Raw genomic sequence first — 26559 nt, 5'->3', positions numbered from 1 at the left:
AATGTTAGAATTTTCTTCTACAAAACTTTTCTGCCTGGGAAAACAGTTGTCATCTGCTACTACCACAAAGATTCTCACTGTCGATTTTAGTGTTCAATATTACCTTCAAAAGATCTGGGTCAATCCCTTTAATCTTTGGAACTGGCACAGGAGGGAAAATAAGCATTTTTAACCTGAAGGAAAAAAAAGGCTTTTAATTAACAGTCTTTTTTGAAGAAGTTAGAAAGAAGACAGACTTACATTGCATTTATATTTAATTACTTCAAAACTTAAAAGTTTGGAAATGAAATTTAAAATACTCCTAAGGAAAAGAAGTAATATTTTTCTCTCATTGCAAATTAAGACACAAGTTTTCTGCAACCTTCTTTTTTGAAATCACTTAAATTTATGTGGGAATCAATTTTGGAGTCTGGTCTTTGACAATTCAGTGCTGTATAGAAAGAGAGTAAATTCCTAGAGCTCTGTCAATAGATTCCCTTTTTACATACCTTTCAATGGAACCTGATATGAACCTCAGTATATGGTGACCTCTCCAAATTTTTTATCATGGACACAGTAGCCTTGCATATGCCCAATAAATTTAAATAGGAGAACAGAAATGGGAATTGGTGGATAGAGTGAATTACTTTAGAACTAATAAATAAAACTGGAAAACATCTGTAAAAATTTAGGCTAGTATTTTGCCATCTCTATGACAGTTCTGCTTTATTGAATTATTACAGCAACAAATAATATATAATTAAGGCAGAAGTTTACTGTTATGGAGAAACTTGTTTGGGCATTTGCAGGCTGTGGAAATACATACTATTCTAATCCTTCATAAAGTGCATTCCTAATTTTTTAGGGGACAAAAACCCCTCCAAACCAAACCACTCCCTCTGCCGCCCCGATTCTAATAGAAGGATGATTTTCCCTTAACCATAATCCAAGTAGCTGGTAATGCCTATCTCCTTCATTATACCTCCCTGCTTCTTTTGCAAATAGATAAACAAAAAGAAAATTCAAAATTCTCTTTCTATTAGGTTAATTGCCTATTTTAGAAAGTAAGGAGTGGGAAATAGTAAATACAAATCCAGGTATTAGTTTTGCTGCCTTGTTAATGATGTTGGTGAGGTCCAGAAAGGGTCACAGATGTCTTAAAGAGTGCCTAGAGAGAAATTTAGGCACCTTTGGCTTAACCATGGCATGTCCACATTCCTCAGATGTTTCTGGTTTTGAGCAGATCCTCAGTGTTCTGCCCAGAAAGCCAAGTGAGAGCCAGAAATCCAGTAATTTTCCACCTAATCTCTGGAGAGGTAGTGTAAACTGGTTGGGCTCTCAGGATTAGGAGTTGTGCTTTACAGTTGAATCCACAAATCAGGTATTCTGACAGGACTGGGCATTGCTTCTAATGAAACAGACAAAGAATTTTACCACTCACTGCCTGGAGAAGACATTTGGGAGGGAGAACTGTGCTCTGCTCCTTTCTTAGCCTAGCATAATTCAAGCTTTCATCTCTCAATTCCAATGACCTAAACCTATGGCATCTGTCCTACAGAGGCTCATTCAGAGTCTGTGAGATCATAACTGAGGAAAATATGAATTGGTATCTTTCAGAATCAGGAGAAAACCAAGCCGGGATTTTTTTTTTTTTTTTTTTTGCATTATGGATTGTATTATGGATTTTGCATTATGGAAAACCTATGCAGGCTGTATTCTGCTTCTCTTCAGAATACATTGTGATTTCACCACTAAATGCTTGAGTTTGAAGGAAAGGGTGCACACCTGCAGTCCAGAAAAACTTTGCACATTAAGGTCCTTAGTGGAGAAAAGCTTCTTCCAGCATTCAAGATTAGCATGGAAGATATTTATAAACTCTGATCAGAGATATGCTTCAGACTTGAGGATTTTCTGAGACAAAGCTACCTGCTGTTCAGTGCACTGACCTTAGCTCCTGGTGCCACATGGACATTGCTCCATTCTGACACATTAAACTCTTGTCATGAATTTTATCAGGAGCCTTGTTCTTAAATCTGGGATTGGGATGCTATTGCAGGGAATGGCTTCCTGAAATTAAACTCTGTCAAAGCATAGAGCTTGCCTAAATAAAAAATTATTGCGTAATGAAAATAATTTTTATTTAGGTCTGCTCCAAATGCACCATATTATTTTAATTTCAGTATGTGAAATGAAATTTCACAATGTTTTGGTATGTGCAAAATTACTCAGTACTCATTATCAAAGTAAACACAAGACCACTGAAAACACACATGTGTGCACTGGGTCTTGACCATGGTGTTGCTCCATAGCGTACAACAGTACTGATATGACATCCAAGTTGAATTCTTCCAAAACCTATCCCTGAAAACACATATCAGGGGATTAATTAATTTTAAGACCTGTTATTTTTATATATGTTTCATTCTTTCATTTTTGTATATGATACCATTTTATAATTTTTACAAATAATGCAATTCTGTGCTTAGTTTCATTTTATTCCTGTTATCTACAGGAACTGCAATTTATCCACAGAGACCAAATATTCCCCTATGACTCAATCTCTTTCCCTTGGCTTCAAGAAATAGAGTTTAGTGGAATGGTCTAAGAACAAAGTCATATGCATAGACATATGTTTGTATGAAACTTTTGAACAGCATGTGAATAAAAAATAGTATGTTAAAAATTTGAGTTAACTAAAAAGCAGCACCCTTCAAAACCTATGTAAATCAATCATGTAAATTTGGCAGAATAAAACGTACTGCAGTGAAAGAGGAAGATCAACATAATCAGATTCCCCATGCTGAAGGCCCCATATATACTAATTCCAGTTATATGTCATTTACAGGAATAGACAAAAATACTCAAAATGATTCCTTGTCCCCCAGATTTGAAATAACTGAATTTTATTTTTTAAGCTACAGGTACATAAAATCCAACAAATGAAAAGTCTCTACCTTGGTTGTTTAGACAGCATGACTGAGATCACTGTTACAGCCAGCCCACACACTCCAAAGACAAGAACTAAGAACCATGGAAACTCAACTTCTGAAACAACAAAACATGAATATATAAGCAGGAATCTTCATTACTGTCACATCTTTAATTTCAGCCTTGTCTTTCATCACCTGAGGATTCTAAAATGGTAAAAACTGATGAAAATTTTTGTTACTTAAATGCGAAAGTTCTATGTTCAGCAGAAATAAAAATGTGCTTTTGTCCTAGTTCTGGCCGTCACTTGGAAGTTCTTGAATATCACCTCATGTCACTACCAGGGGTGGACAAAGGGACTCCCTGGCTTCCAAGAAGAAAGGTGTGACTTCTGGTTGAAAAATGTGGTGGCATTGTCTGACATTGTTCGTTGTCTCTGCAGTGAGCATCTGTCACTGAGAGTGTGAGCCACCCTCTCTTTTATATGCTTTTGCTATTAATATTGTTGCTTTTACTGTTTGTTTTCTTCTCTCATTGCTGCTTCCAGTAAACTGCTCATATATTGACCTGTGATATTCACCTTTTGTGTTGTCAGTTCTGCACTTCTTCCCACTGGAGCAGAAAGGGGAAGAAGGACTGAGCAAGTGGGGGCTGGTTTGGGAGAGCCTCAGTTGCAGCACTGAATTGGGAAGAATCATTCCTTATCCATGGCAGCTTTTGGTCTCAGCAGTTTCCATGAATTTACAAGTCCACTGAGACTCCTTGCTAAACCAGACTGATTTCATAAATCTAAACAATATCTTAATAAAGATAATGTCTGAGGAACATTCTGCCTGCTTGCAACATGGTATCAGTAGTCCTGAGGGCATATAATGCCACAGACCATGCTAATACTTGTTCATTCAAGCGGAGAGAACACTACTAATAGCACACAAAATCACAAGCAAGCAATTTTATTCTCACAAAAATTAATGTATGGTGGTGTCAAAAAACATACCATTTCTATTTCTAAAGGTTGAACATTAATTATTTTGTGAACCAGTTGAATCAACTGTAAAAAAAAGCTACTTTTATTTACCATGCAGGTGGCGACAAAGAATTTAGACATTAATTGAGAAATGCAATTTAGCAGAAATGAAGAACAATGCTGATAAATGAAATGTTTTATCTCTTAAATACTAGCAATTCCATTATGCATAATATTACATTGTAAATTACAAAGCATAGAGATTTTTTTCTAGCTTTAGTATTAGATATTTCTCATTTTTTTAGTAATTTAAAATTTCCTACAAAAATTTCACTCTTATTTTTTTGGGCCAAGGAACACTGGACAGAAAGCTTTTGAACTCCATATATATGATCATAAATGACCTTTCAGAGAAAAAACACAATTAAAAATTCAGGTATGAGTTTCAACAGTGTGTTCCCAGCTCAGATTTTGACCAGACATGCTTTCAGGCATCAATAAAGTCTATATTGATATGTCTGTGTTAAACAGGTTTGAGTAACTCATTGTTACATCAGTAAGACCAGCAAATGACCAGCTCCTTCAAGAATTGCATTAGAAGACTTTAAATTATTAATACATGAAACTTATCTAAAGTTTAATTCTGTGTTTCTGAAAATAACATACAAAAGAAGCAAAAATACATTCTCAATCAAATCAGCTCACTGCTGCTGTGTGAGTTGTGTGGATTAGGATCATTTTGGAGAATTTGAGTTGCAGTGACTGAAGAAAACTGGCCTTAGGATGGCCTTAGGTTTTCCAAGTATTTTAATTTCATTCATATGAAAGCCTTGACCACTTAATGTAGATGGGGTTAATTAAAAAAATACCACATGTACAGAACATTAACTGTTTCTATAAATTAGAAATGAGAACTAATAACATGGAAAATGATGTGAAGCAGCTTGTTAAAATTACTTGTGAAAGACCTCATATTTTGAAGACTTAATTTAGTAGCTCAAACCTGAGAACACTTCTGGAAAAGGCACTGTCTCATTCCTTCAATAGAAAAAATGTGATTCTCAATGGTTGCTTCTGTCTTTAACAGCACTTGAAAATGAGTAACAGTCATAAGCAAGAATGAGAAAAACACTCACTGCCCTTGATAGTATAACAGGATGATCAGAAAAGCACAGACTTCTAGAAAAAAACTTAGCCAACGGTATTACAAGAAATCACAATTATTCTCTTCCCAGCTGAAGTGCTCATTTTAGATGATGAAGTATGAGATTTAATTCTGGTTTAGACTCTATGAGATGTGCAATAGCAGTTACTTCTGATTCTTAAAGCTATTTGTATTTTTGCTCTCTGATGATCTGTGAAACAGTCTTCCTGAGTTTACTTTTGAACTTGTATATGGAATTTGAACATTCTGAATCTCTCCCAATGATTCTCATGTAGTAAGTAGGTTGGAATACCAACGTATTCAACCATATAACATGTGGTTGAAACCACCCTTCAACAGAAAGACAATAATCACAGCTATAAAAAAAGCTTTGCTTATTTACCTTCTGTGCAATGATCACATCCAATGCCTATTTGAGAAAATGATACATAGAGGATTTCACTGAACTCCCCGAATTTTTCAGAAGTTCGTTGTCTTGATCGGATTCGTATCTCATAATCTCTTGCTGTCTTCAGAGAGTACAGTGGAACCATTGTTGAGAGCCTGGGTTTTAACTGTAAAGACAGAAGGACTGTGATTTATTTATTTCAGTTGTACTGCCAATTTTACACTGCTGCTTGATTTCTGAAGGCATTTTTGCTACTGGGAGTTTTAAGGATACCACAAGAAGAGTTCAGAGAACATTCACACTGTTTACTATCAACTTAGTAGTCACCAGGCAGTTCTGTGATTTGGGGGACTAAAAGCAGAGGAATCTAAGCTCTGTAGATACAGTCAGTGAAGAAAGGCAGCTTCCCCCAGTTACATGCCATAAGTAGGTGGTGTGAACATCTTTCAGGTTGTAAATCCTTTTTACTGTTATAACACAACATTACTGATTGCAGAATGCCAAAAATGCTGTTAAAATAACACGGGAGGTATAAAAATACTGCAATCTCCACTACAGATTTAATGGCTGCAACCAAACATCTCTGGAGTTGTCTGATCCCTGGTGACTCCAGACTCCAATATTCTAACAACCAACCATTCAGATTTTGGAGAAGACACACTGCTTTTCTCTCCTAGTAGCTGAGCATTGTGGAGAACCATTGCTATACATCACCAATGTTTTTAATATGCAAAGAATATACATTTGGAAAGCAAATATATACCTATTTCATGCTATTAAGCCACAAAAAAATAGTTCACTGAAGTTCTACTGATAAATTTACATACATCCCAAATAATGGTGTCACTTGGAAAAAGCCAAGAAGAATAAATCAGAGCCTTTATGAAAGACTCCTGGATGGAACTGGATGTATAGAATGGGGAAAGTTCAGCATGAAATAAATAGATGAACAAACAGCATTTGTCATGGATTAATTCAAGTAAAAGCCACATCATAAAAGAGAGACATCATAAAAGGTAGCCAATAATTTGTCTCTGTCTCATTAACACCCATTATCCAGGGTGGATTTTATTAGTTTAGAATGATTCTCAGAAAATAATTTTGGTCCTCTTATCACTGTAACTTACTGTTTTTACACTTACTTATTAATGTTTATTCTTCTTTCAATTTAGAAATTATTTATTTTAAATTATGAAATACATTAAAAAATAATAAAGGCTATGCATTAAAAAGCAATGATTCATCCCCAAAAATACAGAAAAATTATAAACAAGTTTCAGGAAGGGGGGACTTAACACAGTAATAAGTACTATGAATTTATTTTTTATTAGTTATATTTCCTAATTTACTATATTACTTATAATTTACTAAATTTACTATAAGCATTATGGTATATTTAAGCAAGGATTATCCTTTGTGTAAAAAAATAGTAATAACTAGATACGTATAACTTGACCATGTATAAATAGACATTTCCGTCTTAATGTGCTTCAACATTCATTAGAAAAGGCATTTGTAGCAAGGAATCCAAAGAGTGAAATTGTAGCATTGCTCTAATGCTGTCATTCAGAAATTTGCTCTTGTCCCAGGCTAGACCAGGATTTTTGTGCTCTCATAGTGTCTCAGTGAATTATGCCATATTTATGCTCCTAAAATGAAAGGCTTACAAAACCATACACTACACACAGGTTAAGTCCAACATAATCTATAATACTTTGTCTCTTGAGGCAAGTATCAGAGTCAGGAATTCCTTATCTGTGTTCTGAAAGAACACTGATCTTGAAATCTTTCCTCTCCTAGAACTACTCGAAAAGAGAATTAGTCACAACGCTTTCTGGGATTATTGACAGTACTGGAGCAAAACCAAAGCTTTATTAGAGTATTTATATGACTAATATTGAAACTATTATTAAAAAAAACCAAAATGTGCATTTTTTGAGATATATGTGCATTTTTGCTTTTGAACATCTGCAGATTTTCAGCTTCTTAAATATTATTGATTTACTGCCTAAACTCAACACATTTCATAGGCTTTAAAAGAGAGGCTAACATTAAGTATATATATATTAAGAGGCTAATATATTAAACCAGTATAGATAGAAAGGCAGAGAAATATTAGGAAAAAACACAACACAGACATTATAGGCCTGTTTGGCTGTAGACTTAGTAATAAGGAAAGAGAAGTTAAAGAGAAAATGCTAACACTGAGAAAGACCAGAAGTGAGGAGAGAGACAAGGCCTTTCACAGGTGAAGGCAAGCAAAACAGTTTGACTACATTTCAGTTGGTAAATTTGACTACATTCAAATTGTTTAAATTTTCCTTTTGTAGTTAATGACAAATTTGTAACAGTATTATCTGGGTTTTTTTTTTCTTCTGCCAATTAACCCAGTTCATGTTAATAAGAAAGCAAAGGAAGGATTCTGCTCTGACATGATGTTCTTACTGCATTAAAGAGCTTTCCATATGCAAATATGCCATGACACACTGACATTTAGCCTATGCATTCAGATAAGATGGGTACAATATCTTCCCTGTAACAGAAAAACTAACTACTTGAAAAATTAAGTGATTTTCAAAAAGTAAACGTAAAAGATTTGTAATACATTATTTTATATTTTCATAGATTATCAAAAAACTTTCCCTTGATTTCTGGTATGAAATCTGTCTTATCTATATTGCAATATATTTATTTGCTTATTGTGTAAAATTTTAAACTGTAACTCAAAGTCCTTCCTTCCTTCCTTCCTTCCTTCCTTCCTTCCTTCCTTCCTTCCTTCCTTCCTTCCTTCCTTCCTTCCTTCCTTCCTTCCTTCCTTCCTTCCTTCCTTCCTTCCTTCCTTCCTTCCTTCCTTCCTTCCTTCCTTCCTTCCTTCCCTCCCCTCCCCCCTCCCTCCCTCCCTCCCCCAATCCCTCATTCTCTCCCTCCCCCCCTCCCTCAATCCCTACCTCCATGCAAATTTTAAGTATTAAAACAGCTACTCTGAGGAATCTGGATTCACATGGTGATATTTACCAAGCAAAATACTCCTGTTCAGACTACTGAAACACCATGCACTTTTTAAATAGCTGAAGCTTAAGAAAATGATAGAAAAATATTTTATCCTTGAAAAAACTTGCATATATTTGACTCTTCCTATACTTACTAATCTAACACAGGTGTTTCTGCGTTTTTCATTATCCTTCCTGTCAACTATCTTGACACGTACAGTTACAGTGTTTGCTAGAAAATGTCATAAAAAATGTAGGCATATTGTTTAAGAATTCAATTACAAACAAGTTTTTTCATAGTGGCACGAGAATGTTAGGGATAGAACAAGCCTACACTGCAGTATGACTAATGTATAATAAGTATTTGTTTCATACCTCCTTCCATTTTGTCTCATTAACTTCTTTGTACTGCAATTCATACTCCAGAGTAATCCATCCCTTCCGAACATCTGCTGTTGGTGGTGGATCCCATCTTACCTGGATATCGCCATGGATCCCAGTCTGACTAGTATTTAGCAGGGTCCAGTTAAGGTGGACAGGGGGATCAGGTAGTACTGTTTAAACAGAGTATTTGGAATAAAACAGCCAGTTTTCAATGTGAAATGAACATTCTTACTACACACTGATAAATTATTTCAGGACTTAAAAAGTATATTAACTGTGTATTTTCTGATTAAAGTCAAATATATTGCAATGTCAAAGCTATTGCAAGTTTGGTAACAAGACACCCTGTCAATTGGCAGTAGATATATTCTGCACAAATCTTACCCAGACAACTAATAAAGAAGATTAAGAATGTATTGCCTATTGAAGTATATTTCTGAATAGATAGTCTAAAACACTAGATATAAACAATTATGGATCAAAATTTAAATCTAGAGTTCTGACTAGAAATAAAAACAGTAACTGGAGTAATACAGAAAGACAAATATTTAGTAGCTAGTATAGAAGTACACTGAAAAATTTTCATATTTGAAAAACTAAGCTAAATTTTCTCAGCTGAATAAAAGAGAGCATTGGGTATTCTAATCACCTGTAGGAATAAATTGACTGGATATGTAGTTAATGATGGTACACTACCACTCTGAACAAGAAATAACATCTGTAAAATCCCAGGCAGTCAAAATTCATATTGCCATAAATATAAATCCTAGCTTAGAAATACCAGACATCCTGATCCTTTAGATTACAGTTGATTCGGGAACAAAATAATGTTTGGCTTTCAGAGCTTTGCAGAATCAAGGTTTTAATGCAAGCTTTGCTCTACAAGGAGATGTAGCCTCCATTAGAAAGGACTTAAAGTGAAAGCAAAGACAAGCTCATTTGAGCATGCACACATTTGAGAGACCACTGGTATTTAGGAAAAGAAACCACACCTCATATTTGCTTTTGTCCTTTAAGCTTTTTTCCAATTTAGGCAATATTTTCTGGTGTGGATCACATTACACTGTTAGAAAATCAAATCCCTTCCCATGTATCATATATTTTAGGTACTAACTTTTCTGAGAGGTAATATTTAAATACAGCCTAAGTACTACAGAAGCTTACAGATATATGATACATAATGGAAGCATACCTATTTCATCAACACTGAAACATTTTTTATCATATACTTCATTTTTACTGACAAGCTGAACACAATACGGTGTCCATACAGAGGTGTAGGATGCGTTGAAGTAACAGCTATTTTGTCCTGAAGTGACATAATCAGGGCATTCTTTCCAGTCTTCCTCATTACTAGAATGACAACAAAAATGCAATATCCATAAGAGAGAGATTTACAGACCTTTACAAAGTACAAATTATAGATGTTACAAGACACAGTACTGTAAGTTGTAAAACTTACAAAAGGGATGAAAACATGTCAATATTGGTGATGATTTACAATGAAACCACTATTGAAGAAACCTACATAACTGAGTTTAGGTACTCATGTACTCTTAGTGGCCTGGAAAATAGTTGAACTTTAAGGTACCTACTAACCCAAAGCATTTTTTGATTCTGTTATTCTATGTTTCTATGATTTCTGAGATGTCTTGAGTAACTAAGAAAGCCAGCCTTGCTATTAGGCTCAAGTCTGCTATACAAATGTATAATTGCCATCATCAAAAAGCATCTGTAGATCAAAAAGATCAAAACCCTGTTCATTAGAGGGAACAGAAATGCACATCCTCCTATTCCTGTGAACAAAAGGCCTACTTCCTTAATAGCCATTACTGGTAATGTCTATGTCCTTTTTCAGGCTAATCATTGTAGCAACTTGAAATTTAAAAAAGCTTAAAGTGGAGCTGAATCATAATTGAACAGGACTCAATGGAACATTATCCCAGCATTCAAGCAGCCTTTTCATGTGGACCTGTACATTCAGACTTTATCACAGCAATTGATCAATGGGGACTTCATAAGACTTTAATAAAAATTCAAAAGGGCCTGTATCCAACATCCACATCTGTTCATACATATAAGGAATCTCAAAGTTGCAAGTTAGATGGATAAAGAACAAACTGAAGTTGCCTATTAAAAAATCCTTACCCAAGCCATATAGTATTCAGTTTCGGATTCTGCAACCCGGACCTAAATTTAGTAAGACTGTGTTCTTAATTATCTGTCAAATAATGTTTGTGGCTGCAAATTGCATAACAATTACCAGTAAATTCTAACATTGTAAAAAAAATGTACTTAAAACATGGGTTTATACCCTTAAAAACAGTATGGCTCATATCACAGCAAAAAATTAACAATAGCAACCTAACAAGCATGGCAAAATAAATTACTTCTCTCTTTTCCTGTTTTGGCTTTTATTACCTCTTTTTGTACAATAGCTGTAGTATTCTTGGAACAGTGAGGTTATATAAATTTCCAGCAGTCCAAAAACATGAAAATGTCTCCATTTCAGGTGATCTGCATTTGCTGATTTGTGGCCATTGCAAGAGGTCTGTCAAAAAAAAAAGTAGGGGACAGAAGGATACACATTAAACAAATCCAAACCCCAGACTAACCTGCTGTTAAAATTAAACTCGGCACCTTTAATGAATAAATAAATTTTCTTCCAATCCCTTATATACAATGAGGCAAGATTTAAATTCTTATGTGCATACATGTAGATGACTGTAGAAGCCATAAATTTGAAAGATGCATCAAGCTCTCTTTTGTACTGTGTAGAAGTGACATTATCACAGCCTGACACTTAGCATAGGGATTTGCCAGCCCTACAGCTGTAACCGAACAGAACAGAAAAGTCTGTTTCAGACGGAAGAGACCTAAAACAATCATCCAGTCCAACTGCCTGGCCACTTTAGTGCTAACCAAAGAGTAAAGCCTGTTATTAAGGGCACTGTCCAAATGCCTCTTAAATACTGGCAGACTTGGGGCATCGACCACCGCTCTAGGATGCCTGTCCCAGAGTTTGACCACCTAAAGAAACTTGTCCTAATGTCCAGTCCAAAGCCCTCTGGTATAGTTTTGAACTATTCCCACATGTCCTGTGACTAGCCCTCTTACCAGCTTTGTTTCCTCTCCACAAGAGGCAATCAAGGACATTAAAATCTTCTTAAACTGCAGGGCCCAACACTGCACATAGGGAGGTCGCACCAAGGTTGAGCACAGTGGGCTGATTGCCTTTGGACCAGCTGGCTGTCCCCAGTTTGGTTAGTTCAATACAGATGACTGAATTAGCACTTTACTTGCTTTGAAGGTGTGGTACTGCAGAGCTTCCATCAGACTCATACAGCTTAGCACATACCCACCTGAGGCATTTCACAATGCCTGCTCATGATAGAAGCTCAGCTTGAGCTGAGCTCAGGTTTGTGTCCACAATGCTATGCAGAAATAATCTTGTTTTGAGGGAGATAAGGGGACTTCTAAGCATGGGCATGTTATGCCACATGCCACTTCTATATCCACAATTTCTGTTCTTTATCAAAACAAAAACTATGGAAGATCATAAAATAACCGCTATAATAAGTCAGCCACATCAACCCTTGTGACAAGTATAAACACAGAAGTTGCAGGTATGACTCACTGCTTCCAAAGTCAAGCCTTAATTTTTTCCTGATTTGGAAGGTTCTAATTGCCAGTGTTCCCTATTTGGCCTGAAATGTTTTCAGAGGAAGATCAAATGCACATGGAATTGTCTACCTCCCTTCACAGACTATCTGGGAAATACAATCATTTATTTAAGAAAATTTCTCCAAAAGGCATTTAAAATTTAGATGTTAGTCAGACATTTATGCGTGGTAAAATGATCCCTGAAAAGGGAAAATATGATGCTACTAGACCCTGCATGCAAAGTTCATTGCAAATGTTTTGGCAGTATCACAGCTGTGAATATCAGAATTTCAGACAAGATATAAGGAAGAAATGTGTTAGTGTCAGGGTGGTGAAACCCTGGAACAGATTGCCCAGAGAGTTTGTGGGTGCCCCACCCAGAAAACATCCAAGACTAGGTTGGACAGGGTTCTGAGCATCCTGGTCTAGTTGAAGATGTCCTGGGTGATTGCAGGGGGGGTTGGACTATTTACAGGTCCCTTCCAACACAAACCATTCTGTGATTCTGTGATAATACTGGATACAACATAGTTACCTTCAAAGTCAGAAAAAATATTAAGATACAGTTATGCATAAGCACTAGGCACTTCCTGCTACACAAGAGGATATTGTGGCCCTCATGAACGCTGACTCCTTTATGGTTCAGATAGACACCCATGCCTGAGCAATCTGTATTTATCAGGCTCAGTGGTTTAAATTGTGTACTTTATATTACACACTGCCAAGCATCCACATCAGTCACTAATACATGAGTATTAGAATTTCTGTTTTGCTCATCCCATAAAATTGTCAGATTTTACACTTTGGACAATGAACAAGGCCTGAGAATATGTCACTAAATACATTTCACAAGCTGGTTAGATTAAAGCTCTCTGCCCTCCCCTTCCTTCTCCTGCCTCCCCAAAGCATTGAGAATTCATCTTGCCACCCTAAAATAACTGAAGTTTGACTGGAAAGATTAAAAAATCTGGCTTTTTTTCTTAGCCAGCATGTTCTATTTCACTCAACTTTAAATAACTTTAAAACTGAAGAAAATTTTGAAATGAAATGTTGCTACAAATGGAAAAATATTGCACTGCTCTTTTTCCAGAGAATATTGAAACAGAACATTTTTAGTATTGTGTCTGATTTTTTTAGTGTTTGACAGCTTTGGCAAAACTTCAGAATGCTTCTGGGATTGATGTTGATTTCGGCTTTTGCACAGTTTTACATAATTTGTCAAACAATTTCCATGTAGTAGATGGCTTTGTTAGAAACAGCACATGATCACAAAACTGCAAATCGTCGTAACATAAATCCAAAATAAAACAGGATAAAAGATTCAATAACAGTACTGTATTTATAACTTTTAAAAGTGTGAGTGTTCCAGCTTTCAAATTTGAATTTTCTTATATAATTAAAAATCAAATTATTATATCAAAGCAAAACAAAGGAAAAAAACTGTTTAAAAACAGAACAAGAAAAAATAATTAGATTTTCTGCTTTTACTTCAAAGACATGAATAAAATTGCCACAACTGTATAACACCTATAATCAAGAAGACATTTGTCTCTCCCTTTTTCTATAAACAGATAGCATGCAAGGAAGTACAAGCTATGGCTTTTCCTGTTTATATCCTCAGCTACATGCAAATATAGTTGTTTTTACTGCAACACATTAACAGTTTGAGAAAATGATATATTGGAAAACTCTCCTAAATTAGAATATTTCTGTTGATGTATTTATAGCTGTATTTATAGATAGAACATATAATATGTAAAGACCATGTGGACCATGTTCTCATCTGTAGGGGTAAATAAAGTCACACTGTCACTTTTTAACAAAATGAAATGAACTGAATCAAATCAAACTTAGATTTTGAGAGGTCCAGCAGAATCTTAGATATGGGCTGTACCATGTCTTTATAATCAATTCTCTGGAATGCGGAATACAAATTAGTCTCTTACATTCTAATTTCAGAGGAATGTATCCCCAAGTTTTTCTCTTCCACTCCATCATGACAGGATCATTAATTCTTTCTCTTATAGATGTTCCTTCAAAAGTCACAAGAATTTTTGAACAGGGGGTATTTTTGTTTGGGATTCAGTATTCCTGATTTAACCAGTTTATATGAGTACATATATTTTAATTTTATGACTATTTGAAATAAATATTATCTTATGAAAAACATTTCCAGTTTCTGTGTCAAGTTTCCAGCCACAGATTTTGTGACTGACTGAAGAAACTTTAGCATATTGACTTGTGTTAGTCTTGGCATTCCTGGGGTAGCATTCATGAATTCTTTGTTTCCCACACAAGTAAATTATCAGCATTGTGCACCCCTCTGGTGAGCTCCATCTGAGCAAATTGTCCCAGAATGTGATAGCTGTAAGCAATAGTTCAGCTGAATGCATTGAAGCATAAAGACAGCAGGGTACTGAAAGTAAAAGCTGTCAAACCGAAATTTTAAATAGACTAGAAGAGCAAAACAAAGAAGAGCAAAACAAAGTATGGATGTAAACTTGCTAATTTCCTATCTAATCTAGTAAGTTCCAGTCAAACTTCCATTAATAAAACCACTCGCTTTACTCAAGATAATGGCTTGACCAAATATGCCATTTCAACAGGAAAAAACATGGAAAAAAGTGTCAGAAGTCTAATTTTTTTAGAGATTGAATTTACTTTTTTACTTTCTTTTACTTTCCCCCTTCTGCTCCCTTCTTTAAAAGTCTCTCTAAGAAAATATAGCTTTAAAAGGAGCTAGAAGTGTGGAAGAGTAACGAACTGACATATGTGATGGGGTGTATTAAAACAGTTTTATCATCATTTTGGAGAAAGTCCTACTGCCACCAAACCTCTAGTACTTCTGCAGGGACTCCAGTGGAGGAGTACACAAATTGTACAGAAATATCCCACTTATTGTCCTTACTGTAGGACTTCGGTAGGTGAAATGATAATAAGCGTATGACTGATTGATAAAAATCAAGCTAACTAAACAGAAAATTATAAAAGGGGCTGCACTTTTGCTGAACAAAAGGAGGTGTTTCTAGTTGTGAATTTTAGAAGCTTCAAGTAGAATTATCCATTATCAGAACTTCCTGTACCAGTCAAACCTCCAGCAAAGTTAAACTCACAGAAGAATAACATGTCCCAATATGCAAATCACTGATAAATGAAATCTTATGCAACAGCACATCTCTACATATAATCCACTCTCAAAGCACATACAATGTGTCACTGCTACAGTGCAATAGAGAAAGGTGGAAATGGCAATACAAAGAAGGGAATTCATTACATTTAACACCGAAAACAGCTATGAAGAGCTGGAGTGCTATTTCCTGTAGCTCAAATTTGTACATTGGCAGCAAATGCTCTGTCAATTAGGTCCTGCTCCTGAATCCACCAGGCTCATCAAAGGTTCGATCATTTAATAAGAGCCATTTGATTTCTATGCTACCAGGAAATTCTAATTTGTTTAAATCAGGCAGAAAAATGAAGCACATTTGGTGTCAGTGGATGATATGTTGAATAGGTACAATCTAGAACTAATAAGTTGTTGGACATCCTATATAGACAGCAGAAGATGCAGTACAGGGAAACAACAACCAGATCACTTCTTCATCAGGCTGCTGGCTAATCTGACCCAGTTTTTGCCCTAAGTAAAAGGGACACATAAAGGACTAACGAGTTCTGGAAAAATTTTTTGTGGCAAATAATAAAATTTATTTAATATCAATAATAAATCATATCCTTTTGTACAAAATACTTGTCAGAAACAAAGCAAAGCTTAGTAACTCTGATATGCTGAATCACAGTGAAAACAGAATGGAAATACTGTTTAAGAGAATATTATGCCCATGAAGTAAGTCTAAGTATTTTAATAGATCATGATAAATTCAGTGGGATGTTTACGTCTGCATTGAAGATTAATTTGATGACTGCTACCTCAAAATACATTATGTAGGCATCCCTACAAAACAGATAATTATTCTGGCTGTTCTTTCAGAAAAAAAAATCTTCCATCTTTAGCCAAGTGAGTCTGATGTAGTTAAAAGCATAAAAGCCAGGAGAAACTGAGCTTATTCCATAGCATAGAAGTCCAATAGCTGTGCTGGTTTCCCACACTTTCTATGCTATTAAGCATCCACAGAACAGAAATCAATGTGGCTCACACATGTAAGGGTAGTACACACAAACTAAGTAAATAAAGCTGAGGACTGAGGGGAAAAAACAATCACGCAGTATTACTCAGTACCATTGCCCATGAGATATTACAGCGAGGACAGTGGATGTGCACACGTGCAATGTCCCATGGTACTTGATAGGTGCTTTCCAAATCATGCCCTCCCATGTGCAGTGGTGGAATCAAGTGATTTCTGTTGTAGCTAATCCCTGTCTACTGGCCTGCCTTCATACACAACAAATAAAGAGAAGCAAAGCCAAACGTTATGGCAATTGTAAATGAAAGGTAGTTAATTTAACAGACCCATTTCCAATTGTCTCTTAATTGCTTACATAGTTGTAACTTAAATTGAAATGACCTTTTCAAGAAATTATGTACAAAAAAAATAATGTGTAATGCTTTTATCTGTTACCTCTGTTATCTCCAGCCATTGCTGGAGGTGTTCAGTATTGACTAGCATTATGTGGTAGGGTATGTGAGGAAATATGGAAGCACAAATGAGGTCCTGTGGTCAAACAGAATGCGTAATTAGTAAATACCACAAAAGGTCTTCCATGCCCTCCTCAGTGCAAACAAATTTTTCAGTACTGATAAAAATTTTCAATATCCTTCTTTCTCTTGCATATGTACTAGCAATTTCTAGTCTGAAGCCCAGTTCAAAGTTTACAGCTGTCAAAAACCAAAAGCATTGCTCCTCACCATACAGCGACAAAGGGTTATCCTTCTTGAGATGAGGCCCCTCCAAAATTATCAGAGATTGGTGCTCAGAACCAGCAACAGAAAGACAAGCTTTCCAGAATAAGAAGCTAAAGTTCAACTTGGCATTCCCAATCCAGGCTCCAACACCTTCCCAAACTCTAAGAGGAGAGTATTCAGGAGTAAGACTGTCAGGTGTGAACCAGGTTTAAGAACTGCAACTTGACAAAACTTAATGAAAAGTCACTCCAGGGCACATCTTAATGCTCCTGCCTAAATGTTGCAACTTCCCTTGTTTTAACATTAGCTCCTTTCCCTATAAACAAGAAGCTGTGCAGATGGGGCACTTTGACTGCACTGCAGTGGCTACTAGCATTGGGTAAGGGTAGCCAGGTCTTGGTCCGACCAGGGGTAAGGGGGGACCAAGCCTTGAGCCCCAGAGCCTGGTGGAGGTGGCTGGGGCATGGAGCCCATGGTGGGCAGGGTACTGTGGGGCACACCTTGCAAAACCTGTCAGCAGCAAATGTCTGTGCAGTGGTGTTAGGAAAGCAAACAGCACAAGTGCCAGGCTGAGAACAATACAGGGAGTGTTTTAACAAAGGAAAAGCTACAGCACAGCTAACCTGTAGTGGGTTAACTGAAAAATGGAGCCAAAACAGGGAGAAAAAGGACAAAGACACAGATGAAAAGAAGAATGAAAATTACATGTTTGGAAAGAAAAGCACAAGAGGGCATAAATGGTTATCGCAGGAAGGCAAGAAAGGGCAGCAAAAGACTTGAGGTAAGGCAGAACAAGTATAACATTGACAAACTACAAATGAAACATGTGATCTGATGTAAGCCTGCAGTCACTGTTACTCAGTTCGAACAGCGATGACAACAACTTCTGGGTCTGGCACATGCATACCCTGATAATGTAGAGCAGAAACAGCTTGTACCTGGGATCACCCAAGACAGCTACTAACGTAACAGACTGGAGAAGAAAGCAGGTGGTTGCAAGGGCAGTGTGAAAAGAGACAAGCAAGCACTGATGCAGCAAACCTGTTTAAGGACAACTGTGAACAATGGCAGTGCAACAGAAAGATTGGGATCTTCCTCACAGATCTATCAAGTGTGAAACATCAGGCCTAATATAATCAGTGCTCCATGAAAGAAGGGCTGTGAGTTTGTCAGGTTTCCTTCACAGCTAAGATGCAGCTGTGCACTAACAGTGATACTATATCCCAGACTCCATGGGTAAGATGACAATGACACTATGTCCCAAACATCATCAAAACAGCGTTGGTTATGCAGAAGTGTGTCCTGGTATTTCTTCTTGTTTATTTCCCATCCACACACTTGTTACATTTGAATGAAGCAACTCACAGAAATATTGCCCGCCAATCTGGCCTTGTTCTTGACATTCAGTCTTTTTAATTCACACTGCTTTTGATCAGGAATTTTGATTTTTGATCACTAATTTTGATCAGAGATGATCACTGCTTTTGAGATCAGAGTTAATATCTAAATTCTTGTACTTTCCATTGTAAAACTTTCAAGTTATTTCTGAGTTCTGCAGATTTTAACCATTCTTCAAAACAATAGAGTATCTCTCATACATGACAGAAAAATCCTACCTTGTACTCTACAGAGATTTTAAACCATCTCCATTTGAAGTAGTAAAATTTGGGTTTTATTCAAGTGAAGCAAAAATGCCAGTTCTATCCACAGAACAACTATCTGAATATCTTTGAAGGGCATTCCGAAAAGGCAGCAACAATTTATTCCTTAGTCCAGAGGGAAGTTCCCCGTTACAGTCACCATATAGCAATTAAAAAACTATGGAACGTCCATAAAATCCATAAATGTCCAGGATGTTTATGGAGATTAAAAAGATATGGAGGCTGTTACTAGGAGGGTCATTTGTTACCTTCACCTGGAGTTAAACTCCACAGGATTGTACTGAGCCATTCCTTGAGAAGTGCTATTACAAAAACCATCCTAGGCAAGCAGGGCCACAGACACTCAACAGAAGTTGAGTCCTCAAAGTAGTCCAAGGATTCCTGTGGCAGTGATAATTGAAACCTTTTTGAAGACTGCAAGTCTAGTGATTCTTCACAATTCTTCATCATGACAACCACCCAATTTCATCTTTAGACACACTGTGAGGTATACAGAGACTACAGGGTATTTTCACTCTTTTTGCACCTTGAGACCATAACACTTTCTTTTGGATCCCAAAGAGAACTGAATTGAGTATTTTAGAATATCCTGTCATGCCATATTTCTCCTGTGCTTTTTAAAGTGTCTGTTTTATTACTGTGACCAGGATGTTTATTCATTCCATAACTCAGAGCTTTATTATTGCAGTGAATCATGAACTGAGTTTCCAACTTCAAAGTGAAATTTAAAAATTAAATCCAAGAAGAATAAAAGAATTGAAGAATTGTTTTCTCCTCCTTTTACTCTCAAACCTAACAAGAACATGAGTCTTTGCAGTTTTGCAGTGCTTTTGCTTTTGTAAGAATGATCTTTTTAGTGGATTTCAAAAGGAAAATCACAGTGACAACAGTTCTGTCTCCTCTTAAGCAAAGTTACAGTAGTCCTACTAGGATTGCCCTTTTAATAGTATTTATAAAGCACTCCTACAGGTCAGAAATTAAGCCAATATTGTGACAGACAATCTAAAAGTTCTACTAATTTACAAACAAGTTTTATTTGAAAAAAACCCAACCAAGAAATTGAAATACCAAGCAGTTCTAACAGACATGACTTGACATATGTGCTTTGGATTCCTGTGCATGAAATGAAATGTATGTGACACAGCTGTAAATTAAAAACTGGGAGTATCTGAAGTTCTTTCCAAAATGGAAAAGTTGCTGAGCTGAGTACATCTTGACTTTATCTGAAATTCAGGATGATGTAAAGAGAAGAGCTCATGTCAATGATGTCAGACTGATGGAATTAAGTCAACAGTGGAAAAACACACCCCCACCCCCAGAAGTATTGGCAATTCAGCACTAGGATGAACAAAAGACCAGAGAACATACAAACGGGGGACACTCATGACTCAGAAGTTAATTTGGCTTAAGGTAATAACACATATTTTCCTTCAGTTTTTATTTCTGTCATCTGACTGTGAACCTAAAAGATCTTCTGATCATCTCTATGGCACTGGGTAGCCAGAAGTAAGCCTCCAGACTAATCCTTGTTTTTCTACTGACTGGTCTCTTGAGTTGTCTTTCAGTATCCTCTGCTACTCTGTAAATGTCAACAAACACACCACTAAAGCCAGAAGTTGTGATTTTGCTCCAGCGCCTTAGTAAGAGAAAACTGATCTTAAAACAAGTCACAGACAACTTTTGTGCACTTAGCCAGATTTTCCTGATTACAGTCTCAGAACTGTGATGATTCCATCTATCCCTGCACAGTAAGAGTTTGTTACTCAGACTGGTATAAAAAATAATGTTATAATCACACCATCTCCTCATCAAAAACTGCAAGCTGTAAGTGTATAAAATGACGAAAACTATATTTTGGCACACTGAGAAACATGAGATTAAGTGATTAATTCACACCCTCTACATGTGAAGAGCAAAACATGATGAGTTCAAGAGGGTTCGACTTGTCTTTAAAACAATGAATACAAAAAACTGTGAGAATGAGTCATGTGAGACCCTCCCTGAGTGATGATATGAAATTTTATTTCAGGAAATTGTTCTCTGCCAGTGAAAAACTCCTCTCTAGTTAGTGCTGGTTGTACTACTATATGAATCAACATCAGCAGGTAAAATGGAATTACACAAGTCTAAGACAGAGAAAAGAACAAAATCCAGTTTAGTTTTGGGTAGAAAGCTACTCTTTAATTTCCTGTTACAATTAATGTTGGCAGCCTTGTTTCACATCCCATGTGGTTTACGAGTTTTGCTCAGAATATTTAAAATTTTTTTAAGACATAGCCTCAGAACATGTTTAAGGAAGTTTTATAGAAGTTACCATGTTATTGCTCAGTCACTGGTCTTTTGCACTATTCCTGGCAGGCCCAATACAGTGAACCACAAAGAAGAACGTAATGATTTCCTTTTCAACAGGAAGGCATTGACACCAATATTTTTGAAATTTTTGAGGTGTAGAATTTTAGTAATCATCAATAAGCACATATTTGTTCATAGTAGACTATTTCTGATGGGTCTTTGAATTTTCCTGCGTTTTTGGGATCCAGCTTTTCAGCATCATACTAATAGGGGATCTTCCTGTGGTACAAACTGTTAGATTCCTATGCCTATGAACAAATATCAACTGTACATTTTTTTAATTGTTAACAGAAGTCTGAGACACTCTCAACAGTAATATAAAGAAATTGTTAATGAGATTTTTCTATTTGTGATTTTATTAACTAATGCAATATGCTGTGTTACAGGTCTTCTAAATTTGATATGTTATGGATAGTATTTTACCAAATTTTTCAACTTGAGAAATGTCAAAGGGTATACTGATATATTTTAAGGAAACAGAGACTAAATGATAGGGCTAGAATCAGAAAACATCAGGCCAAAAAGTAAATGTAAAAACTGAAATAAGTGACACCAGTTTGTATTACAGCCATAGGTGTATATTTATTCTGGTTTTCCAAAAAGTCCGAAGGGACTGCACAAATTGGCATCTGCCTTAAGAACCAGCCTAGGCTCATTCACAAGCTCTGAATATCTGACAAAAAACCCCTAATTTTAAATAAACACTCCTTTTTCAGAATATTTGATCTTTGCTATTCTGAGCAGCTACCAAATTATTTTTAATGAAAGCATACAAAAAAGAGCAAAATGTTTCTGTAGAAAGCTGACATTCAAGAAACTCAACAGAAAGGCAGAAGTTACAGCAAAATGTTAGATCTGAAAAAACTCAAAACAGAGGAAAAGGATTAGATGGCAAAAGTAAACATACAGTCTGCTTGCAACAACAACATGTTACAACATTTTAGACCTACTTGCATTTACTGGCATGTCTAAGAAGTAAACTCGTCTATAAAAACCCATAATGTTTGCTCTCTGTCATTGATTTTGAGGCCAGAGTGATCTGGAACAGTGGAACAGGTTTACATTAACTATTATACTTGAAATTTGCAAGCTATAAAAACCATGGATTTGTTTTCTAAAACACTGCACTCTTTAAAGACTCTACCAAAAGAACGACACTATTTCTATTTAAAAACCCTTCCTTGGCAGATGTTCATTAGTGTTTAATGGTGGTCACAGCTGGATTAAACTCAGGAAAGCTGAGCTCAGCACTTCCAAGCTTGGAAGCTTATTTGCATCTCTACAGACAAATTCTTCTTCAGCTGCAGTCCAGTAGATTATAGCCTGTTAAGTGTTACAGGTTTTCCCATGGCCTTCAAAGTTGAGGTGGAAGTCTCTGAGCAGGGAACCCCGCTGTGACTTTCATCACCTTCCTTTCATAGCTGGGCTAAAAGTAATGTTAAAACAGGGAATGCAGTTAGACTTTGGAAAAAATAATTATGCCTAGAGAAGGTATCTTGATTGCTTCCACCAACTTTGCACTGCACCACATATAAAGATAGTCCCCAGAGGGAATATGCAAACTACAGAGGTGACATTCGAAGCTCAAGTCAGCATCAAAATTTCCAAAGTTCTGAGTTTATGGTGAACTTCTGGGTTTCTGTCACCTTGTTTATTTCAGTGACCAAGACATTATACTGAATGACATCAGCCATCACATTCTGATGGTTACCCTAGAAATAAAGGTGCAAATAATTTCAGCTATGTCTGCACAAGATATAGTATTAGTATAGTATATAGTATAATATGATTAGCTTCTGCATGTAGGCCGAGCACAGACAGAGACAGGCCCAAGATAATAAAAATACATATAAGTATACTACTGCTATTGCTACTACTACTACTACAACTAATAACTGTTTTAATTTCAAAATAGGAAAAAATGTTGGTAACTTAGGAAATGTGAAGATCATTATTTCTTCAGAAGCTCTCAGCTGTTTCTTTTGAAAAGGTAAGAAAAAATACAGGTAATATCAGACAATGTCCAGGCAATCTCTTTAACAAATTAATTTTTCACAAAACAATAGGAAGCAGAAATATGCAACAGCTTAGTTTTAAAAAATAAAAAGATGTCCAAGCAGTTATATCCAGTAATGGTCCTCTAAGTTTTAATATTAGGCTCACCCTTCTTCCCTGAAATAGAAGAGTAATAAAATAAACAAGAGGGCCTGACATGAAGACAGAGGCTTCACTGGTGATAGAGAAAATTCCATCTGTATTTTACAATATGTCTCTCATTTCCTTTTCTCACCAGCCAGCCAAGAGACTTAACTGATGCAGGACTCAGAGAAAAAGAGATGTGGAGACATGATGTCCATACACGTTGTCCTGGTAAAAGTGTGCAGACGTTACAGCAGGAAAAAAATGGCAACTGTTCTGAAAAGAGAGGACAACTGAAACATGACAGATTATATTTCCCACAACAGCACCATGTTCCCTCTGCTGCACCACATGCAGTCAGGATCAGCTCCACAAGGGATCTCGGAGTACATATTGCTGCTCTTGGGCAACGAAAACATAAAATTAACAGTGAAGTTACAATCCACAGCTCAAAAGCTTACACACTTTGATCTTCGCACTTACAGGACAAACAATGTGTTTTGATACAACTATCTGACACAGTTTTGCCATTATGTCAGATTCCCAGGAACCTCACTGATGTAGACTTTGATCAGTGTGACAGCAACTGAAGATAGCTGGGACTTTGCATGCACACACCACATCTCCCTTCTCCCCCCAAGCCCATCCTCCCTGTCCCTCCCACCCTTTTTTCCCTTTCCTTGATGTTCAGTGTGGTTCCTCCCTAAGACAGGAACACCAGGTGGGTATTGCAGGAGGAACTGTCAGTATGATTGCACAATTAATGCATTCCAGAGATGAGGGAGATGACATGTTTTCATTTACTTTGGAGCACATCAACCAGTAAAAGTGTATGAAATGCTGCTGGAGACCAGGACAGCTGGGCCAACTGACCTCCCAAGGTTGTAGGCAGCTTCTGGGTGGACGCCCCCTCCCTGCCAGGGATGCCTCCAGGGTCCCTCCAGCCCTTTTGGATATCTGAGTAAAAGTGAGTAAGATTCAACCAAATTTGGAGAAAAGATCCTAGAGCATCTCCATAGGAGCTTTGTTGCTTTGTAGTTGTAAAGTCTGCAAGGCTGAAGTCTGTAAACCTGTATATTTCTAGCTGAACCTGTTTACATGACACCTCTTTAGATACTGTAATTCATTGCAGTAGATTATAAAGTTGCTATTTAGATACTGAACTGGCACTACTTAGATATTGTATTAGCCATAAATCCAGTAATAAACATCCTGACAAATCTTGTGTCCTACTTCTCATGTGTAGCCAAGAACACTTCCTTTTACAACTCTGCTACACAGTTTGGTCCCTTTGCTGCCCAGGAAGTATCCCATGCTATCAGGGATTTCCTTCAACGTCTCAAGACACATATAACAAACCAAAACATTAAATCAAATCACTTCCTAAACCACTGTGTTTGCCTTAAGCAGGAGACAAAGGATATTTAATAGGTACAAGCTGGATAATCTCTCTGTGGGTTTCCTGCTACTATCAAAGCAAGAGAGCCCAGGGAGTCTTTCCATGATGCAATCAGTTGTTCCCGATCTCTACAAATAAGCCTGGCATCCTTTCTTTAACATCTGTAGCATGGTGATGTCAAAATAGCTCCACTGAACACTTCACAGGGTGCTATGGATACATGCCACCACTGTTGCCCTAAAGCTTTCCTTGTTTGTGTGGGCTGTACCACTTTCCTTTTCCCTGGGCTTCTTGGCATGCTTTCTGGGTGCAAAGACATGGAATCTTACCTTCTGATTTCAAAGGGCTTAATTCATGCCCTGAAGAAAGGAGCTGAGGTGCTTTGATCTGCCATATGAAGATATTGATCTGCCACCTGGAGATACTGATCTCTCCTCCCTGCCTGCAGTTCCTTGCCAGCTCCTCCAGCAAGCACAGGAAGAAGAAGGCTCCAAGGCCACTTGCTGTCCCCTGGCCCAAGAGCCTGTATGACCAGGTGGTATAATGGACTAGGCAAGGGAAGCAGCTGGATGCTACCACTGGGGTGGTGGCGGGGTGGGCTGGGGGCACAGTGGGGAAAAGAGTATTTTCCAGCCAAATCAGTTCATCAAGCCAGTCTTCCATGTGACTGCGAAAAAAGCTTTTGCCAGGCATGTGGGAGGTAGCCATGGTTTGGAAACAAGCAACCAGGCACAGATAAGCCCATTTCTTTCTGTGGCAGTGAAAGCATTTATTTTGGGGAATAACGAAAACAAGAAACCACCCTTGCTCCTCATAAGGTGCCTTAAGGCTGAGTGCCAGTGATTTTGTGCAGCTTAAAAATGACTCGGGTACACTGGGTGGAGTAAGAGACACAAGCAGAAGTACATTTGGTCCCTTGTCTTGGCCTGTGGTGTGGCTCTAGCAGCAGGAATGAGCATGAAAGACAAAAGATACCAGCTTGTACTGTTTTCACATGCCACACATGAACTTAATGAGAACAATTTATACAAATTAAATGAATTAAATTTGGGAGAATATTTCTGTGTTGACTGTATAACCAGCTCCAGCAACTTAGGCTCCAAAAAATCTGAGAACCATGTCTATTAAATACAAATAAGCAAGATGGTCTAGGAAACAACAACAGCATGAAGTTTTAGAAAAGTTTACTTTATTTGAAGCCCAGCTTTGCTTTATTTGAAATATGAAAAGTTGAAGGTGCTTTTTGACAATTCTTCAATTTTTCTTAATCTTTAACTATGTTTGTTAGTTCTACCAGGAAGAATAAAATGAAAAGTCAAATTATCAGTAAAAATATGATTTTCAAGGTATAAATTATTCCAACAAAACCAGAAACCAAAGAAAATGGGAAATACTACAGTATACCATGTAAGATTTCCAGGTTAATTTCTAGATGATTTAAGCTTGGGGAAAGCATTCAAATGAAATCAAAACATTTCAATGAAGAGAAAAAGGAAAATTATGGTACTCTAGAGACTGTAGGAATAACTGTAAAACAAAACTCAAAAACTTTAGTAGTTTTTGTGACCTTATCTTAGCATAAGAGAGAAAAATCGTTGGAAGATGGGAAGAGTAGTGAGAATAGATTCAGGGTCCACATGACAAAACAGATAAAATAAAACATGTACCAGTAGCAGAGCTAACAAG

General features: G+C 36.8%; 1 protein-coding gene and 1 long non-coding RNA gene across 7 annotated transcripts in view; one reads left to right on the top strand and one right to left on the bottom strand.

Moving 5' to 3' along the window:
* GHR (growth hormone receptor) overlaps positions 1-26559 on the bottom strand; it is a 147102-nt gene that overhangs the window by 2971 nt on the left and 117572 nt on the right. For 5 of the 6 annotated variants that reach the window (XM_021553893.4, XM_085567036.1, XM_021553892.4 and 2 more), the window contains exons 4-9: positions 11223-11352; positions 9994-10154; positions 8793-8971; positions 5422-5593; positions 2934-3024; positions 104-173 (exon numbers count right to left, since the gene is read on the bottom strand). In XM_021553893.4, the coding sequence (XP_021409568.3) occupies positions 104-173; positions 2934-3024; positions 5422-5593; positions 8793-8971; positions 9994-10154; positions 11223-11352 (803 nt within the window). The remainder of the gene's footprint in view (positions 1-103; positions 174-2933; positions 3025-5421; positions 5594-8792; positions 8972-9993; positions 10155-11222; positions 11353-26559) is intronic. The other variant, XM_085567037.1, reaches the window with a different exon arrangement.
* On the top strand, positions 2980-3480 carry LOC146763826 (uncharacterized). Its single transcript, XR_014951399.1, has 2 exons — positions 2980-3121; positions 3202-3480. It is a non-coding gene; the product is annotated as an uncharacterized LOC146763826 (long non-coding RNA).

Source organism: Lonchura striata, chromosome Z (genome assembly GCF_050655825.1).
Source record: "Lonchura striata isolate lonStrDom1 chromosome Z, ASM5065582v1, whole genome shotgun sequence".
Classification (NCBI taxonomy): domain Eukaryota; kingdom Metazoa; phylum Chordata; class Aves; order Passeriformes; family Estrildidae; genus Lonchura; species Lonchura striata.
The sequence above is the reverse complement of the archived record's forward strand: the minus strand, read 5'-3'. Positions and strand labels throughout refer to the sequence as shown.